Raw genomic sequence first — 21,143 nt, 5'->3', positions numbered from 1 at the left:
GGGCTCCCCTTGAAGAGCACCAGGAGGCTCCAGCTGGTCCAGAATGGGGATAGAGGGAGCGTCTCGTAGCTCCCATATAACACCTCTCCTGCGCAAGCTGCACTGGTTACCGGTGGTCTTCCGGGTGCAATTCAAGGTGTTGGTTATCACCTTTAAAGCGCTCCATGGCTTGGGACCGGGATATTTACGGGACCGCCTACTGCCACAAACAGCCTCCCATCGACCTGTGTGCTCTCACAGGGAGGGCCTCCTCAGGGTGCCGTCAGCCAAACAATGTCGGCTGGCGGCCCCCAGGGGTAGGGCCTTCTCTGTGGGGGCTCCTGCCCTGTGGAATGAGCTACCTTTGGGGCTACGCCAACTCCCTGACCTCCGGAGCTTTAAGCGCGAGCTCAAGACTCTCTTATTTCATCGGGCAGGGTTGGCCAAATTGCAATTTTAACATGGGTGGTTTTTATTAGGGTTTATTTAATAATCTCATTTTGGAGTTTTAAAATTTATTGGCCTATTTGAATTAGATTTTTAAAATTGCTTTTAATGTATGTGATGTGTTTGTTTTACCTTGGCTGTAAACCGCCCTGAGTCTTTGGAGAAGGGCGGTATAGAAATATGAAAAATAAATAAATAAATAAATAAATTATTCCTTGTCTGGCCTTCGGGTGCTTTGGGATGCTGTAATAGTCATAACTGTGAAAAAGGGGTCCTAAGTCACTTTTTTCAGTGCCGTCAGTAAACGAACTGTTGTAAGTCGAGGACTAGGCCTGTTTGTTACTAAGTCACCCTCATTGTCATCTCCTTTCCTCCTTTTTAGCCGAAATGCCTCTTTCCAGTGGCGAAGTGTTGTTTACCAAAGGTTCACCTCCTTGAGTCTACTGCAGAGGTTATCTGTCAGCTTCCAAGAATCTCACACACAATGCGCTCCTTTGTCAATCTTACATAATCTGCCATTACTGAATGCGATCTGCAAGCGAGCAAGACACAATAAAGCTTTCAAGGAAATGTTAGAGAAGCAGGAATGCCAAGCAGCATGTAAATGACATTCATTCATAAATTGATGTCTATTATGAACAAAGACGGGGCAACAGCTGGGTTGCTGGAAAATTGCAAGCAATATCTCCATGACTCCCCTTCCTCTATATTGGCACTACATTATAGCTTTTAAACATCTATGTCACAAATGATGCTTGCATTAGGTGTACAGTGCTAAGCGTTTGATTTTAGACTCTGGACTTGATTTTAAAGCAGGGGCCTCCAACCTTAGTAACTTTAAGGCTTGTGGTCTTCAACTCCCAGAGTTCCCCAGCCAGCTTTGCTACCTGAGGAACTCTGGGAGTTATTTATTTATTTATTTATTTATTTGATTTTTATACCGCCCTTCTCCCGAAGGACTCAGGGCGGTGTACAGGCAAAAATAAAACAGATAGTACAATATACAATTTAAAATGCAATTAAAAAACTTATTTTAAAATTGGCCTGAAAAGTATACAATGAACTAAAAACCCCATTTAAAATTAGTTAATAAAATTTAAAATTTAATAAAATTCAATTTAAGCCAGCCCCGCGCGAATAAAAAGATGTGTCTTCAGTTCGCGACGGAATGTCCGAAGGTCAGGTATTTGGCGCAAACCGGGGGGAAGTTCGTTCCAGAGTGTGGGAGCCCCCACAGAGAAGGACCTTCCCCTGGGGGCCGCCAGCTGACATTGCTTGGCGGACGGCACCCTGAGAAGTCCCTCTCTGTGAGAGCGTACGGGTCGGTGGGAGGCATGTGGTAACAGTTGAAGTCCACAAATCTTAAAGTTACTAAGGTTGGAGGCCTCTGTTTTAAAGAGAATTTGCAGATTGCAAATTGCAGGTAGTCCTCAATGTACGACCACAACTAAGCCCCAAATTGCGAAGCGAGACAGTTGTTGAGTGAGTTTTTTCCCATTTTATGACCTTTCTGGCTGCCGGTGTTAAGTGAATCACTGCAGTTGTTAAGCTAGTTACAAAGATATCAAGCAAATCTAGTCAGAAGTTTGCAAGAGATGATCACATGGCCCGGGAACACTGCAACCATCATAAATATGATTTTTTTTTTGATCACATGACCATAGGGAAGCTGCAACGGTCATAAGCGTGAGATATGGTCATAAGTCACTTTTTTTTCCATGCCATTGTTAAGTTTGAACTGTCACTAAATGAACTGTTATAAAACAATCTATTACACATGCAAGGTGCATTCATAAACTTCACCTGGTTACCAAATTGTTTTGTTTTTTTTAATTGAAAAAGTTTTAAAAAAACAAAAACATTTCCCCCCTTTTTTCCCCCCCCTCCCAGAAAACCCCTCCCCGCTTCCCGGGGCAATCACAAGGTATTGTTATACATAAACCAAACATAGAATAAAATTTTCCCTTCCAATCCAATTAACCTCATCCAAAGCTTTTCATCTCCCAACCCCCTCCCCATTACATAAAATAACTTCCTAATTATTCAAAGGCAATCTGATATTTCTTAATCTGACTGGTTACCAAATTGTTAGATATACAGAAAACCAGTTTGTGTGTTGGTTAAGGCATTGGGCTAGAAACCAGGAGATTGTGAGTTCTAGTCAGGGGTGAAATCTAAAAATTTTCCCTACCGGTTCTGTGGGCGTGGCTTAATTGGTGGGCATGGCTTGGTGGTCAGATGGCTTGGTGGGCATGGCCAATAACAATAAATAATAAAAATAATAAACAAAGTATAAAAAACAATAAGAGGTATCAAAAACCAACTTTCACAGTTTACACACACACACAACACAACATAACACAACTGATTCACACACAATGTAAAAGCAGCTGCACTTCACACTTCACACTTCACACAGCCACAAAAAGCTCAAAAACCAACTTTCACACTTTACACACACACAACTCACACACACACACACGCACACAAAATGCCACATACAGCTTTCTGAGATTTTGTGTGTTTGTGTAGTTAGAGTGAAACACTACAGAGACAACCCAAATCTCAGAAAGCTGCACAAATATTTTATTTTATTTTATTATTTTATTTTATTTTATTTTATTTTATTTGATTTTATACCGCCTTCTCACAAAGGACTCAGGGCGGTGTACAGGCAAAAATAAAACAGATAGTACAATATACAATTTAAAATGCAATTAAAAAACTTATTTTAAAATTGGCCTGAAAAGTATACAATGAACTAAAAACCCCATTTAAAATTAGTTAATAAAATTTAAAATTTAATAAAATTCAATTTAAGCCAGCCCCGCGCGAATAAAAAGATGTGTCTTCAGTTTGCACGGAATGTCGAAGGTCAGGTATTTGGCGCAAACCGGGGAAGTTCGTTCCAGAGTGGAGCCCCACAGAGAAGGACCTTCCCCTGGGGGCCGCCAGCTGACATTGCTTGGCGGACGGCACCCTGAGAAGTCCCTCTCTGTGAGAGCGTACGGGTCGGTGGGAGGCATGTGGTAACAGTTGAAGTCCACAAATCTTAAAGTTACTAAGGTTGGAGGCCTCTGTTTTAAAGAGAATTTGCAGATTGCAAATTGCAGGTAGTCCTCAATGTACGACCACAACTAAGCCCCAAATTGCGAAGCGAGACAGTTGTTGAGTGAGTTTTTTCCCATTTTATGACCTTTCTGGCTGCCGGTGTTAAGTGAATCACTGCAGTTGTTAAGCTAGTTACAAAGATATCAAGCAAATCTAGTCAGAAGTTTGCAAGAGATGATCACATGGCCCGGGAACACTGCAACCATCATAAATATGATTTTTTTTTTGATCACATGACCATAGGGAAGCTGCAACGGTCATAAGCGTGAGATATGGTCATAAGTCACTTTTTTTTCCATGCCATTGTTAAGTTTGAACTGTCACTAAATGAACTGTTATAAAACAATCTATTACACATGCAAGGTGCATTCATAAACTTCACCTGGTTACCAAATTGTTTTGTTTTTTTTAATTGAAAAAGTTTTAAAAAAACAAAAACATTTCCCCCCTTTTTTCCCCCCCCTCCCTCCCAGAAAACCCCCTCCCCCCCCCCCGCTTCCCGGGTCAATCACAAGGTATTGTTATACATAAACCAAACATAGAATAAAATTTTCCCTTCCAATCCAATTAACCTCATCCAAAGCTTTTCATCTCCCAACCCCCTCCCCATTACATAAAATAACTTCCTAATTATTCAAAGGCAATCTGATATTTCTTAATCTGACTGGTTACCAAATTGTTAGATATACAGAAAACCAGTTTGTGTGTTGGTTAAGGCATTGGGCTAGAAACCAGGAGATTGTGAGTTCTAGTCAGGGGTGAAATCTAAAAATTTTCCCTACCGGTTCTGTGGGCGTGGCTTAATTGGTGGGCATGGCTTGGTGGTCAGATGGCTTGGTGGGCATGGCCAATAACAATAAATAATAAAAATAATAAACAAAGTATAAAAAACAATAAGAGGTATCAAAAACCAACTTTCACAGTTTACACACACACACAACACAACATAACACAACTGATTCACACACAATGTAAAAGCAGCTGCACTTCACACTTCACACAGCCACAAAAAGCTCAAAAACCAACTTTCACACTTTACACACACAACTCACACACACACACGCACACAAAATGCCACATACAGCTTTCTGAGATTTTGTGTGTTTGTGTAGTTAGAGTGAAACACTACAGAGACAACCCAAATCTCAGAAAGCTGCACAAATATTTTATTTTATTTTATTATTTTATTTTATTTTATTGTGGACTTCAAATCCCAGAGTTCCTCAGCCAGCAAAGCAGGAAGTCAAAGCAAGCTTTTTTTTTTTCTTCAGTAGCTGAAGAAAACATGCCGTTGCCAGCCGAAAAGAGCAGTAATTATAGGTAAGTGAGGAGGGAGACTTGGCTGGGCTTGGGTGGGGGCTCTTGTAAGTGGGGGCTGTTAAAAAGTGAGTTTAAAAACCTGTGAGGATCTGGAAACTCCTCTGGGATCGCCAGAGGAGGCTTTTAAAACCTCTGGTTTTTTTCTTTTTTTTTCCCCCTTCCGCTGAAGTGGTTTTTTTAAAAAAAAAACTTTTAAAGTGTTCTGATGATCTCTGCTCAGCAGAGGGGTTTTTTTTTACTTTTCAAGGCATGTTTCAGCTGAAGAAAAACTTTTAAAAGTAAAAAAAAAACCTCTGCTGATGGTGCGGCTCAGTAGAGGCAGGGGGGGCAGGGCCAGGGATTTTTGCTACCGGTCCTCCAAACCAGCAGCTGCCATCGCTACCTAATTGGGGGAGCCGGTGCAAACTGGGAGCATTTCACCCCTGGTTCTAGTCCTGCCTTAGGCACATGGCCAGCTGGGTGACCTTGGGTCTTGTCACTCATTCAGCCCTAGGAAGGAGGAAATGCAAAATACTTCTGAAAAACTTTGGCAAGAAAACTGCAGGGACCTGTCCAGGCAGTTACCTGGAATCAACATTGACTTGAACATTCATACACACTCCACCCTTTCCTATAAAGTTTCAATGTGATGTAGACATTTTCTGGATTAACACAATATACTTAGATTGGGTTCAAACAAGATGCTCAGAGACAGGCCCATGTAACCAAGATGTAAACTAGCCAAAGGCATTCCCCTGTGGATGAAACTGAACTCTGAACTAGAAAAGCGTTTAGTGACCAACACAGCTCAACTGTTCTGTTTTGTTTAGGAAGAATGGTTGCAAGAATTGGGTATGTCTAGTTTAGTGAATTTGCAGACGGGGACTCCAGCCATGAAATTAAAAGACGCTTGCTCCTGGAGAAGAAAGCTATGGCAAATCTAGACAGCATACTAAAAAGCAGAGACATCACCTTGCCAACAAAAGTGCGTATAGTCAAGGCTATGGTTTTCCCAGTTGCAATGTATGGCTGTGAAGGTTGGACCATAAGAAAGGCTGAGCTCCAAAGAATCGAGGCCTTTGAACTCTGGTGCTGGAGAAGACTCCTGAGAGTCCCTTGGACTGCAAGGCGAACAAACAAGTCAGTCCTAGAGGAGATCAACCCTGACTGCTCTTTAGAAGCCCAGATCCTGAAGAGGAAACTCAAATACTTTGGCCACCTAATGAGAAGGAAGGACTCACTGGAGAAGAGCCTAATGCTGGGAACGATTGAGGGCAAAAGAGGAAGGGACGACAGAGAATGAGGTGGCTGGATGGAGGCACTGGAGCTTAAATGGTCTACGGGGGATGGTAGGGGATAGGAAGGCCTGGAGGAACATTGTCCATGGGGTCGCGATGGGTCGGACACAGCTTCGCAACTAACAACAACAACAAGTTTAGTGAAAAGAAGGACTAGGGGTGACATGATAGCGGTGTTCCAATATCTCAGGGTCTGCCACAAAGAAGAGGGGGTCAACCTATTCTCCAAAGAACCTGAAGGCAGGACAAGAAACAATGGATGGAAACTAAAAAGGAAGGTACTAGTTAAAACTGCAGAAAGAACAATTGCAACCAACTTGCCTTCCATAGAAGACCTGTATATTGTACAGGTCAGAAGGAAGGCTGGGAAAATATCTACAGTTCCAATACATCCTGGACGTAAACTGTTTCAATTCCTTCCCTCAGGTCTCTGGTACAGGCCATTGCATGCCAAAGGAACTAGACACGGCGACAGTTTCTTCCCTCATGCCACCATTCTGTTTGAATACCTAATCTTCACAGTATTGTCCTATCCCTAAGGAAATTTACCCATGTTGTATGGCTGTGGTATTATTATTATCCTCCTAATCTTCTCCACTCTCCCCTCTTATTGGTATCATTATTATAATTATTCATACCCTCTTGGCTTGCATATACATTGAGAAGTTTTTGCACAAGAGACAAATTTCTTGTGTGTCTAATCACACAGCCAATAAAGCTATTCTATTTTTTTTTTAATTTATATCCCGCCCGTCTCCGAAGACTCAGGGCGGCTTACACTGTGTTAAGCAATAGTCTCATCCATTTGTATATTATATACAAAGTCAACTTTTATTGACCCCAACAATCTGGGTCCTCATTTTACCTACCTTATAAAGGATGGAAGGCTGAGTCAACCTTGAGCCTGGTGGGACTTGAACCTGCAGTAATTGCAGGCAGCTGTGTTAATAACAGACTGCATTAGCCTGTTGAGCCACCAGAGGCCCAATATTCTATTCTATTCTATTCTATTCTATTCTAATTTTCTATTCTATTCTATTCTTCTACTCTACTCTACTCTACTCTACTCTACTCTACTCTACTCTACTCTACTCTACTCTACTCTATTCTATTCTATTCTATTCTATTCTATCGTAATCCTAACCCTAACCCTAACCCTACCTTACTCTACCCTACCCTATTCTACTCTACTCTACTTTACTCTACTCTACTCTATTCTAATAAAGGAGAGAAGCAGTGTAGAACTAAGGAGAAATTTCCAGACAGAATAATTAATCAGTGGAATGATTTGCCTCCAAAAAATGTGGGTGCTCCATCACTGGAGGTTTTTAAGAAGAGATTGGACAATGATTTGTCTGAAATTGGTAGAGGGTCTCCTGCTTAAGGAGGGGGTTGGACTAGAAGACCTTCAAGGTTCTTTCCACTTGTTATTCTCTTAAGTATACTAATAATTGGTTGATGTGTGAAGGAGAAGAAAATCGGCTATGCCACGAGAACATTTCAAGTTCATTCTCTAATATGTCCAGCAGGGCGGGAAAGACTAGTTGAAAATCCAGCAAAGCCACTACCTGTTCGTGTAGCTCAGTGTTTCTCAACCTTGACAACTTTAAGCTGTGCAGACGTCAACTCCCAAATTTCCCAGCCAGCCATGAAGAATACAAGCAACACTGAGCTTGATGGAGCAACGATCTGATTTTCTGTAGGACAAGCGTCAATGGTTTCTAAGATCTTTATAGATATGACATCATTTTTAGAATAGAATAAGAGAGTTAGAAGGAACCTTATAGTTCATCTAGTCCAACCCACTGCCCAAGCAGGAGACCCTACACCCTTTCTGACAGAGGGCAGTCCAGTCTCTTTTTGCAAGCCTCCAGTAATGGAGCACCTACAACTTCTGAAGGCAACTTCTGTTCCGTTGGTCGATTGTTCTCACTGTCAGAAAATTTCTCCTTATTTCTAGGTTGAATCTCTCCTTAACCAGTTTCCATTTGTTCTATTAGAAGTCATTTCCTTACTAGTGATTTAAAGGATGGTGTACAGTAATGGCCAAAATTGCGGAAACCTTTTGGGAAAAGTGTATTTTCTAAACCTAGCTAATAACACCATTTTTTTCGGAATAGTACCATAAAATTATATATCAATGGAAAGATAATTTAATCAAGAATGTAATGCAATAACTTTTAGGAAGGATTTGCTATTAGAATAGCATTTACAGTATAAAGAAGAAAAGTGAAACATGTAGAAGAGATATACAAAAATGATCTCCATAGAAAGAGATATACAATAATTATCATCATTTCAGTTAATACTTAGTTGGGTCACCTTTAGAAGGAATTACGGCCTTACAACATCTTCCCATGGAGTGAACCAAGTCTTTTAGTTCTGCAGCTGTTATAATGTGAAACCAAAATTGAAGTATTGCTCTATTAACTGGGTTTTATTGCTGGGTCACTTCTGACTAACAAGTTTCTTTAGTCGGCTCCATAGATTTTCAATTGGGTTAAAGTTTGGGCTATTCCCAGGCCATTCCAGCAGTGGAATAAGATTATCTTGAAACTCCCAAAAAAAGTGGTGTTATTAGCCATCAAACCTCAAAAATACACTTTTCCCAAAAGGTTTCCACAATTTTGGCCGCTACTATAGCATCATTCAACCACCATCACACTGATAGAACAGTGTTGAGGATAGGTTTTATGTTGCCTCAAATCCAAATTGCCTGGATGATGCTATAAAGACCCCATTAAGTCACCAGTGAGAAAGAACACTTAGAAAAAATTATTCCATTGGATGCTTCCCCGAGTTCTTCCTTAGCAGCAAACCATAACAGGCAGCCGCAGAGATGGACATGAAAAAAAATTGTCCCTCGGCTCCAGTGGTGTTTCTTCAATTGCCGCCATTCAGTCTGTTCAATAGAAGACCATTGGGGGTTTTTTTAGGTTTTTTTTAAAAAAAACTTTCCCTCAAAACTTCTACTGTGGTATATTCAAATTATTTAGAACAGGGGTCTCCAACCTTGTCAACTTTAAGACTTGCGGACTTCAACTCCCAGAATTCTGGGAGTTGAAATCCGCAAGTCTTAAAGTTGACAAGGTTGGAGACCCCTGATTTAGTAGACCAATTTGTGGGGATAAACTCCATTGGGGAGTGAAAAGGTAGAACGTAGGTAGCCCCGAGCGGAAGCTGGGAGCCCACAGCCTTCTAGTCTGCCTTGCGCTGATCTGCAATCTCATATTTCGCTTTCTCAGTATCAAAAATTTCACCCTCTTGATGTTTGGGCTTCTTCTTCTTCTTCTTCTTGAAGAAAACGTCACTGAGATGTTTTGGAACCTTGACCCCCAAGGTATCAACCTTAGTCGAAGTGGCAATGACAAACATTTGGTGAGCTCTGCGCAGAGGGACATGGTTGATAGCCAAGGGCCTTGTCACAAGCAATAGTCCACTTCCAAGCTGCTTCAAGAAAACCACTGCTTGCCCCTGGATCACCACCGTTCCTGGGGAAATCGAAGCCCGCAGCTGCCTCTTGTGGAGGGCAAAAGTTTGGTTTTTTTTGCCATGTCTAAGGAGTTTTCGGGGAACATCCTCCATGGGGTAGTATCTGGGCATCTTGCGAAGTTTGACCACCCAGGTGCCTGCGTTCTTATCACCCCCAACGGGCTTTGTAACTGTGGCTGCTTCCTTCTCTTTCTTTTTTTTTTCTATCTTTGTCTCCGGCGCGTTGTACTTCCATTTGTACATGGTCTTATCCAATTTTTTTTTACTACCGATTCTGTGGCCGTGGCTTGGCAGGTGTGGCTTGGCTTGGTGGGCGGGGCTTGGTGGGCATGGCAGGGGAAGGATACTGCAGAATCCTCATTCCTTCCCCACTCCAGGGGAAGGACACTGCAAAATCCTCATTCCCTCCCAACTCCTGGGGGAAGGATATTGCAAAATTTCCAGTCCCACCCCACTCTGGGACCAGCCAGAGGTGATATTTGCTAGTTTTCTGAACTGCTCAAAATTTCTGCTACCAATTCTTCAGAACCTGTCAAAACCTTCTGGATTTCACCCCTGCTTCTGTGTATATATGGCCCACTGGGAATATCTCCCAATTCCTCGGGCCAGCACCAGATTGCGGCTGGCATGGACCTTCTGGAGCCTCCTGGTTTTCTTCTCGCCTGCCATCTTGGGCAAAAGGAAAAAGAGCAGAAGACCATTGTTATTCCTAAAAAAAACCCCTCACTTCTTAACCTTCCTTCTTTTGTTATCTCTTCCCTCTTCGTCCCTTTTCTCTTTGCCATCGTGTCTTTTAAGTAATAAGCTTTTTTTTTTTTTTTGCTGGAAGACTCAAGCCATCATGGCAAGCTTTCTAAGCTGCTGATGGAGTGACAGCCCAAAAACATTTGCAGGAATCAGGCACAGTGACATTATATAATTGGCATTGCAAAAGGAATCAGGCTTTGTAATAAACAAACATGTCAAAATTTTAGGGCCTGCAGTGTTAGTTTAAAACAGGAATTAAAATACTCTTCAGTGGCACCGGTAGTCTTTGACTTACGGCCATAATTGAGCCCAAAATTTACGGTGATAAGCGAGAATGTGTTAAGTGAGTTTTGCCCCCATTTACGATTTTTCTTGCCACTGTTGTTAAGTGAATCACTGCAGCTGTTAAATTAGCTGCACGGTTGTTAAGTGAATGTGCTTACCCCATTGACTTGCTTGTCAGAATGTGGAAACCCTGATCACATGACCGTCATAAAGAGCAACCGTCAGAAACGTGAACCAGTTGCCAAGCATCTGAATGTAAACCACGGGGAATGATGCAACGGTCATAAGTGTGAAAAATGGTCGTAAGTCCCTTTTTTTCAGGTATGTTGTAACTTTGAAGGGTCACTAAACAAGCTATTGTAAGTTGAGGACTACCTGTCCTGCTATACGCTGGAAGGGGAGTTTTAAGAGCACTTATAGATACTCCTTGACATGTGACCATAATGGAGCCTGCCCATTCGGTTGTATGTCGCGAGCGTCATAAAAGGTTTGGTCATCTGACCAACCAGATTTTGCAAGCTTTATTGTAGCAGTCCTTAAGTGAATCCACAGTCATTAAGCAAAGGCTGCAGTTCTCACAATCAACCCAGGGAACAGAAGTTGCCTTCGGAAGTTGTGGGAGCTTCATCACTTGGAGGTTTTCAAGAAGAGAATGGATTGCCATTTGTCGGAAATGGTGTAGGGTCTCCTGCTTAGGCAGGGGGTTCGACTAGATGACCTAAAAGATCCCTTCCAACTCTCTTAATCTGTGAAATCGTGCACTATAGGCATGCTTTTGGTGAAAATCAGAAGAAAATGCCAGTTTTGGGCAAAACTGTCATAAAGCTACAATCGGCCTTAAATGATGCTGTGTTGCTGATTGTCTGAAAGTCAGTCATGTGACCATAGAGTCACGTGACATGGACCAAGTTCAGTCATGTGACCCAATCATTGGAACTTTGAATCCAGGTCATTAGTACCTTTTTTGGGAGCACTTATAACATAACAGTCGCTAAGTGACCGGTCAGTGAGGGGATTAACTCAGTGGTGGGTTTCAATTTTTTTTATTACCGGTTCTGTGGGTGTGGCTTGGTGGGCGTGGCATGGCTTGGTGGGCGTGGCTTGGTGGCTGTGGCAGGGGAAGGATACTGTAAAATCTCCATTCCCACCCCAATCCAGGGGAAGGTTATTGCAAAATCCCCATTTCCTCCCAATCAGCTGGGACTTGGGAGGCAGAGAATAGATGAGGCGGGGCCAGTCAGAATTTTTACTACTGGTTCTCTGAACTACTCAAAATTTCTGCTACCGGTTCTCCAGAACTGGTCAGAACCTGCTGAAACCCATGTTTCTGGGTTAACTATATTATTGGATACCACTGTAAAAGCTGCACTGCTCAAATTAAACTCCTAGCTTACTGCTATTTTTTGGTCTTATTATTTTCCAAGTTTACAATAGCAAATATCACCTGCTGTAAAATCTAGCTATCCATGTTGCTGTTTTTCTACAAAACCTACTTTTGGTCTGTTGGTTTAAGTGGCTCTCACCTGTTTCCACAATGGTCTCACCAAACATTTCATTTAGTTTTATCGTAAAGAAGCACTTGATTGGCAGCTGTGAGAAAGAGAGAACTTGCTTGTGACTGGTAAGATGAAACTGTCAAGATTTTCTTTCGGGAGCACAAAAGGATCTTTATCCGTTTCCAGATTACATAGCAGTGAGCTCATAAAAGAAAAAACATACAGAACTGGCATTTGAAACACCAATAGGTTAGGAACGAACTGTGATTCCCTTTCCAGTTTAGGGTGTATACTGTCCTAGGTGGCATGTATTATGATCACTAAATGCACTGTTATTTCCAAAAAAAGTGAACTTTAGACTGGAGACAGGGGTAGTTAAATCTTACAAAGGTTTGGATCAATTCAAGACAGTTAAAATTTAAGATACAAGGACTTCCTTGTGCTAAGACCCCTGAACTCTGTAGCTATCGTCCTGGTACATACTGTTCTGTCCCCCTCACCTCAATCCAAGCAATCGCTTAATTAGCCGGCACTATCAGCTCTGGCAGCAAGCTAGCGAGTGTCTGCCAAGTGTCTCTGTTATCTCCCTTGATGCCGATGAGTCAACAAACAGTACTTCAGCTCTAGTGAAGCAATTGATTTGCCTGCTATGAAGAGGCATAGCAGCCCTGCTGCTTTTATATCCTGTGGGGTGTGGCTCCATGACTCAGCACTTCCTAGGCCTGCCCCACCCCTGCTTCTGTTGTTCCCGCCTCTCCTAGGGTCCAGCCAGGCCTGATTGCCATCAGCTGGGTCTGGAGGTGTGGCCTGGGGGGGGGAAAGAGTCAGGGGATGGAGGCCTCATTATCTTTCCACCTGGCCTGCCTCTGGCTCCTGGAGCTGAGCCAGGGAAGCCGGTGCTCCCGAGGTAAGTCCTGATGGCCTTTCCCCCTCACTTTCCAAGTCACTTTCTGGCTGGGGGTCCGGCTCAGGGGGCGCAGACAAAACACATACATTGCATTAAGCCAGTGGTGGTGAACCTTTTACTCACCGAGTGCCAAACATGTGCGCGTTTTGAGAGCTTTGAGTGTGTGCGTGCTATCTGCGCTAACGCATGGCTCCTCCCCCGTGAGCTACATGCGCCCCCATGCGCTGTGCACGCAACCGCACCATCTGCACATGCGTGTGGCTTTCCTGCACCCCTGTGCGCTGTGCATGCAATTGCACCATCTGCGCACGCCCGCGGTTTTCGCACGCACAATGCACACTTGTGAACACTGTCTATGCACATGCGTACTGTGTGCAAATACTGTTGCACACATGCACAAATGTGTGTGCATGCGCAGGAGAGCTGTGAAGACTTGCTGGGTCCCCTGAATTGCGCACATGCGCACTGGAGGCCTGAACACCAGCTGGGGCGCATGCACAACTGCAGGTGAGTTGGCCGACAGCTCGCGTGCCCAGAAAGATGGCTCTGCATGTCACCTTGGGCACACGTGCCATAGTGGGAAAATACTTGAAGCTCATTGGCCGAGCCATCTGACAGCTCTCTATAAAAAGGGAAGCTGTCCGGCGAGCCGCTGCTGGGTTGCTGATCTGATAATAAAGAGCGGTTGTTACTGAAGAAGCTGCGTCCGGTTTCTTCCATCGCCCGATCTAACAAATTCCAACTTCTCGCGAAAGAAAAAGATCTTGCCAAGTTGGAATTGATTGTGTGAACTTTTTCACTCATGCGCTTCACAACAGGGGAGATGGGGTCCCATCCTCCTCCTGAAGCCCATTAAGACACGGAGCCACAATGCGACCCTGTGTCCTCTTGGTTCAGCAAAAAAAAAAAAAAAAGCAGTTTCTTTTCCTGCAGAGCTGCAGGTGTTGGGATGCCCCGCCTCCCCGCCAGCCAGCTGAGCGTGGGCACATTGATCCTGGGCTCATCAGCCTTCGGACATCATTCTCACCACCCAGCACCAGTTCAGGGTTTCCTTCCCCCCTCCCAGGGGGGATGGAGAGAGAAACAGAAGACGGTAGAGAGAGAGAGAAAGAGAGAGAGGGAGGGAGGGAAAGAGAGAGAGATAGAGAAACAGAGAGGGGGAGGGAAAGAAAGAGAGAGAGAGAGAGACAGAGGGACAGAAAGAGAGAGAGAAAGAGAAGGCACGAGAAAGAGAGAGAAAGACGGAGGGTGGGAGGGAGGGAAAATGAGAGAGAAAGAGAGAAAGCAGGAGAAAGAGAGAGAGAGGAGGAGGAAAGTGAGAAAAGAGGGGAGGAAGAGAGATAGAGAAACAGAGAGGGAGGAAAGAAGAGAGAGAGAGACAGAGGGACAGAAAGAGAGAGAAAGAGAAGGCACGAGAAAGAGAGAGAAAGACGGAGGGTGGGAGGGAGGGAAAATGAGAGAGAAACAGAGAGGGGAGAAGAGAGAGAAAGAGAGAAGAGAGAGAAGAGAGAGAAACAGAGAGGGAGGAAAGAGAGAAAGCAGGAGAAAGAGAGAGAAAGAGCGAGGGAGGGAAAGTGAGAGAGAAAAAGAGGGGGATGGAAAGAAAGAGAGAGAAAGAGAGGGAGGGAGGGAAACAGAGAGAGAGAAACAGAGGGGGAGAAAGAGAGAGGGAGGGAGGGAGGGAGGGAGGGAAGGAAAGAGAAATGATATTACAAAAGTTTTTCTTTTTTTATTGTTGCTAAATATAATATTTCAAAAGCAGAAAAAAAATGAAGGGCCATAAAAGTGCATCCGTCACGTTTTTTCTTACAACAATTACCTGAACTCTGCCTTGTTCATCATTATTTTAGGTAGCAAAACCCTCATTATTCAGGTTAAATTGCCGTGTTGGCACTTTGCGATAAATAAGTGGATTTTGGGTTGCAGTTTGGGCACTGGGTCTGTAAAAAGGTTCGCCATGGCTGCTGTAAGTGGTCCATCACCCCTTCATTAGAAAACATTTCTTTGTATTTTCAGACCTTTGAATTTTCTCATCGGAGTATCCCCTGCTTTTCAAAAGCTGCCCAAAGAGGGTCCATCCTCAGGATGAGATAAATCTTTGAAAAACAGAGAAGAAAAGGGGAGGAGGGGAATGAGAAGAATGTCAAAAGGGGCCTTCGGTCACCATAGCTTTCAACACGTTTTCTTAGTCCCTGGCTTCAAGTAAAAGGTTACACTGTGGATATTTTTAAGCTTTTTTTTTTCTGTTGGGGGGGAAAATGCTAATAATTCATGTGTTTGTTTGGAGGAGCTGTTATAAAAATGAACGCTGCTCTCTTTTGTATTCATAACATGAAAATTGGAGGGTGAACTTTCTTGTCAATAATGGGTTCTCTTCTCTTCCATTCCATTCCATTCCATTCCATTCTATATTTTCTATTCTATTCTATTCTATTCTATTCTATTCTATTCTATTCTATTCTATTCTATTCTATTCTATTGCATTGCATTGCATTGCATTCCATATTTTCTATTCCATTTTCTATTCTACTCTACTCTACTCTACTCTACTCTACTCTACTCTACTCTACTCTACTCTACTCTACTCTACACTACATACACTACTCTACTCTGTTAACAATAAATGCTGCTCTGGTATATCAGGTGTGTGTTTCTATGTATAAATAAAATATGTATCTGTATGTGAACATTTCATAGTCTTTGTCCTATTCTAGAGTTGTATTCAACAAAATTTCATTTTAATGTATGCTCATTGGTGTACATTCAAAATGACAATAGTTATTAATTCTATTCTATTCTATTCTATTCTATTCTATTTTATTCTATTCTATTCTATTCTATTCTATTCCATTCCATTCCATTCCATTCTATATTTTCTATTCCATGTTCTGTTCTGTTCTGTTCTGTTCTAGTCTAGTCTAGTCTAGTCCAGTCCAGTCCAGTCTATTTATAGTCCTCAAATTACAATTGTAGTTGATCCTGGCAATTATGGTTCTAAGTTGTCATGGTTGTAAGGTGAATCACCATGTTATTTGACCTGTTTTTGTGACCTTTTTTGTTGTTAAGTGAACAGTATTTGCTCTGGGTTAATTTTTGCCAAAACCAAAAGCAAATGCAAAAACTTCGTAAATCACAATCATATGACCACGAAACATTGCAAATGGCCATCAATGAGAGCCAATTGCCGAGCTCCGAAAATGTAGTCATGCGATCGTGGGAGGGTGGATGTCAGAACTTCAAAAGGAGGAGGAGGAGGAGGAGGAGGAGGAGGAGGAGGAGGAGGAGGAGGAGGAGGAGGAGGAGACTGGAATCCGATTTATGATCGTGAAACTAAATCTGCTTGGCTACACAATATCATAGGGATGCAGTGGCTTAGTGGGCAAGACGCTGAGCTTGTCAATCAAAAGGTCGGCAGTTCAGTGGTTTGAATCCCTAGTGCCGCGTAACGGGGTGAGCTCCCGTTACTTGACCCAGCTTCTGCCAACCTAGCAGTTCGAAAGCAGGTAAAAAAGGCAAGTAGAAAAATAGGGACCACCTTTGGTGGGAAGGTAACAGCGTTCCGTGCGCCTTTGGCGTTGAGTCATGCTGGCCACATGACCACGGAGACGTCTTCAGACAGCGCTGGCTCTTCGGCTTTGAAACGGAGATGAGCACTGCCCCCGAGAGTCAGGAATGACTGGCACATATATGCGAGGGGAACCTTTACCTTTACCTTTACACAATATCAGAAAGACCATTCTGAGCAAGGAGAGGATTTATCCGGATTGGTCACATTGTGGAGTGGACAGAAGTGATACTTGGCCTGTTCCTCCCCACACCCACCTCCAGTCTGGTGGGGGTGATTGACTGGTGTGGTTTCAGAACAATCTGATATTTTAAAAGGGCACCAAATTCACAAGCTAGAAAAAAGAACAGCAAGAAGTGGTAAATAATGTGTTTGAAAGATAAGATTGACGTTTTTATGGTGTTTATTCCCCAAGATTAAAAAAAAAAAATGAAGACCAGCCTAGAAATCCATAGCCTTTTTAAAAAAAAAATCAAAAGAAAAGAAAAAGAAAATATAACTCTAATTGGGAGAGACACTGTTCATCTTAAAAGGGAACGAAGAGATAATACTTTGTCAAGGGGACTTCTCAAACTTAGTTCTGATCTTGTGTGAGCATCTGCTTATAAGGAATTAAGTTTCAACTTTTCCCATTCAAAGGTGTTCAGCTACAACTCCCGTATCCTTGCGTCTTGGCCATGTTGTCTAGAATCATGGAAATCACGATTGAAGAATAACTGGAAATTCAGTGAAAAGGTTATTTTGGACTCACATTTTTATTCTCTCCCCGCTCCCATTTTAAGGAAAACTAAGTTTAACAGATATTTAACAGATTAGCAGAGTTAAAAGGGATCTTATAGGTCATCTCGTCCAACTCTCCCACCTAAGCAGGAGACTCTGCATCATTTCTGACAGATGACAGTTCAGTGTCTTCTTGCAAATTTCCAAGGATGAAGCTCCCACAACTTCTGAAGGCAACTTTTGTTCCATTGGTTGATTGCTGTCACTGTCAGAAAATTTCTTCTTATTTGTAGGTTGAATCTCTCCTTGATCGGTTTCCATCCATTATTCCTTGTCTGGCCTTCAGGTGCCTTGGAAAATAGCTTGACCTCTCTGTAGCAGCCCCTCAAATATTGAAACACTGCTATCATGTCTCCCCTGGTCCTTCTCTTCACTAGACTAGCCCTGCCCAGTTCCTGCAACCCTTCATCGTATGTTTTAGCCTCCAGTCCCCTAATCACCCTGGTTGATCTTCTCGGCACGTTTTCTAGTCTCAACATCTTTTTTATAGTGTGGTCACCAAAACTGAATGCAGGATTCTAGGTGTGGTCTTACTAAGGCTTTATAGAGTGGTATTAGTACCTCCCTTGATCTTGATTGTATCCCTCTGTTAATGCAACTCTGTTAATGCAAGTTCTGAAGGAAGGCGTGCATAAGCGCACAAACGTGCCTACCGTTCCTGTCCTATTGTTTTTCTTTTCTTCTTTCTATATATATGCTTATACCTCCTTATACTTCAATTCAAGGTTTTGGTTACCATCTTTAAAGCGCTCCATGGCTTAGGACCGGGATACCTTCGAGACCGCCTTCTGCCACCGATTGCCTCCCAACGACCTGTGCGCTCCCACAGAGTGGCCCTCCTCAGGGTGCCGTCGACCAAACAATGCAGGTTGGCGACCCCCAGGGGGAGGGCCTTCTCTGTGGCGGCACCAGCCCTGTGGAATGAGCTTCCTCCTGGATTACGACAACTCCCCGACCTCCGGACCTTCAGACGTGAACTGAAGACTCTATTATTTCAGCGCGCGGGACTAGCCTAAGAACAAAAATGTTTTAAACAAATTTTAATGGGGGTTTTATTGGTTCTTATTGTTTTAGTGATCAGGCTTTGATAATATTTAGTTTTAATCTGGGTTTTAAAAGTCTATTTATTATATTGTTTTATATTGTTTTAATATGCCTGTGAACCGCCCTGAGTCCTATGGGAGATGGTGCGGTATATAAGTTTAATAAATAAATAAATAAATAAATAAATAAATAAATAAATAAATAAATATTTACCCATATATGTTTATATACTATATAATCTTTTGTATGATTCCTACATATATTGTTGTGACAAAATAAATAAATAAATAAATAAATAAGAGATTGAGGCAACCAAGTAATTAAAGCATAAGAAGAGAAGATTGGGGTGATATATTATGGAACTCCTAGCATAGTTTTTTGGGTGACTTTCAAGTCCATATTGGACAAGTCCCTGCAGTTTTCTTGGGAAGATTTCAGAAGTGGTTTGCCATTGCCTCTTTCCTAGGGCTGAGAGAGAGTGATTGGCTCAAGGTCACCCAGCTATCTCCGTGACGTGTCTAAGCTGGAACTAGGGCTCATGGTCTCCTGGTTTCTAGCCTGATGCCTTAATCACTAACCAAACTGACTCTCCCCTGGAATACTGGAAGACCATAATAATGTTTTTTTTCCTTTCATCCTTGAATGCAATACCAGAAAAGTGCTATTTTTTAAATTGATTCAATGCAGAATTTAACTGCAGATTGCATGTTTTAAGTCAGTTTGCAAAACCGATTCACTTTTTATACGTGCTCTCTTGCATGCTCAAATTCAAAACTGATGTAAATTATAAGGCGGGCGAGCAAGCAAGCAGAGTATGGCTACATGTTAAGAAATATGTTGTAAGTAAAAGCATTTTGACAATGAAACCAATGATAGGGGAATTGTGAACTCCTCCATATCTGCTGCCTTTAAACAGCTGGGTTTGGAATGCCCTTTTTTAAAGAAATAAGGGATATATAAAATTATATTGACTTTTCTCCCATCTGGTCTCTTATTTCGTTAAGATGAAATCTCACCATTAACCTTCAACGTATAAAATGTGACTGCCCATTGAGACCTCAAGTACCTGTAAGAAAACATCTGGTGAGACACAGATGATAACCGCAGCTATTTTTAACCCTCAGATCTTGAAGTAAGAAAACAAAAGCAACATTTTTGTAGGCAACGCTGAGATTCAATTTAATTCCAGCCAAGGTTATGGGGAGGGGGGGCAAAGAGGGAAACAAATGGAATTCTTTTCATCTATGTGACTGTATTTCTTCAGAATTGGAAGCTGTCATTCCAACATTTTAGTAATGGTGGAATGGGAGGAACCCCAATGGCTTGGGGAGGGTGGGGGGGGGCTGCAGGTTATTGTTTCCCCTACACAAGAGCCAAGCTGGCTGAGAAGGAAGAGGGTTATAATGCACGGATATTGAAAGCCCATTACGGTGAAAAAACGTCTTGGGATAAATGCTTGAAGAACATTCCCAATTAGAAGAATTAACATATAAGGATTAATTGGCACATGTACAGTAGAAGAAAACAGCAACAGAGAACTAATCTGTGCTATTAGATCTGTAATGGAATGGAATCAGAGGTGGTATTCAGCTGGTTTGCATTGGTTTGTGCAAACCGTTGGCGGAAATTTGGCCAAAGTTGCTGAACCGGTAGCAACGGGGGGCTGGCCACATCCCCGAACTGGTCCCCCGGTCATCACTGATGGAAAGCAGCTGGCAAAGAAGCCTCTCATTGACATTGACTTGCAAGGATGCGTGTTTGCGAAGAACATGGTGGCAATGGCAGCCACTTTTTCCGCGATAGCCGGTACTTTTTGGCAGCGTGCGGCCAGCCGCCACCTCTTTGAGAGCCGCTGGTAGCTGTGGCGGCTGGCTATAGGCCGCCAAAAAATACCAGAGATTGTGGAAAAAGCTGCTGCTATCACCGCCATGTTCTTTGCGCACGCGCATCCCATTGCCTTGCAAGTCAATGTCAATGGGAGGTTTCTCTGCCAGCTGCTTTCCAGAAGTGGCTGGGGGCTGCTGAAAACTCTGGTCAGCTTACCTTCCAGAGCCTGGACCAGTTGCTGTAGAAGGTAAACAGCCTGAAAAAAGAAGCGGGGGGGGGAGGAAACCGGGCTAGGGCTAGGGCCGGGGCCACTATAGGAGGAGAAGTGGGGGCAACTAGCGAAGGGAGGGCAGGGTAGATAGGCAGAAACTTCAAAAAATTTTCTACCTTTTCCTGTGGGCATGGCTAGGTGGGGGGGTGGTCATGTGACTAAGTGGGTGTGGGCATGAGTGATGTCAAGTTGGAACACCCACTCACTCACACGCCCCCACCTAGCCACACCCACTGAACCAGTAGCAAAAATTTTTTGAAACCCACCACTGAATGGAATGGAATGAAATAGAATGGAAAGGAAATGAATGGAATGGAATGGAATGGAATGGAAGGGAAGGGAAGGGAAGGGAAGGGATGGGATGGGATGGGATGGAAGGGAGGAGAGGAGAGGAGAGGAGAGGAGAGGAGAGGAGAGGAGAGGAGAGGAGAGGAGAGGAGGGGAGGGGAGGGGAGGGGAGGGGAGGGGAGAGTAGAGGAATATTTGAGACAATGACGAATCCGCATATAGACAAGAGGTCGAACGACTAGCCTTGTGGTGCAACCAAAACAATCTGGAACTGAACACACACAAAACCGTAGAAATGGTGGTAGAC

At 43.1% G+C, this 21,143-nt stretch overlaps 2 protein-coding genes across 2 annotated transcripts in view; one reads left to right on the top strand and one right to left on the bottom strand.

Annotated features, from left to right (window-relative positions):
* Positions 1-21,143, top strand: part of LPAR4 (lysophosphatidic acid receptor 4) — a 251,517-nt gene that overhangs the window by 4,168 nt on the left and 226,206 nt on the right. The window lies entirely within an intron of this gene.
* LOC131205082 (large ribosomal subunit protein eL6-like) lies at positions 9,333-10,339 on the bottom strand. Its single transcript, XM_058196970.1, has 2 exons — positions 10,180-10,339; positions 9,333-9,891 (listed from the first exon to the last, which is right to left on the bottom strand). The coding sequence occupies exons 1-2, from the start codon at positions 10,293-10,295 to the stop codon at positions 9,333-9,335; spliced, it is 675 nt and encodes a 224-aa protein (XP_058052953.1). The 5' UTR covers positions 10,296-10,339.

The sequence above is a fragment of the Ahaetulla prasina genome, chromosome 11, assembly GCF_028640845.1.
Source record: "Ahaetulla prasina isolate Xishuangbanna chromosome 11, ASM2864084v1, whole genome shotgun sequence".
NCBI lineage: Eukaryota > Metazoa > Chordata > Lepidosauria > Squamata > Colubridae > Ahaetulla > Ahaetulla prasina.
The sequence above is the reverse complement of the archived record's forward strand: the minus strand, read 5'-3'. Positions and strand labels throughout refer to the sequence as shown.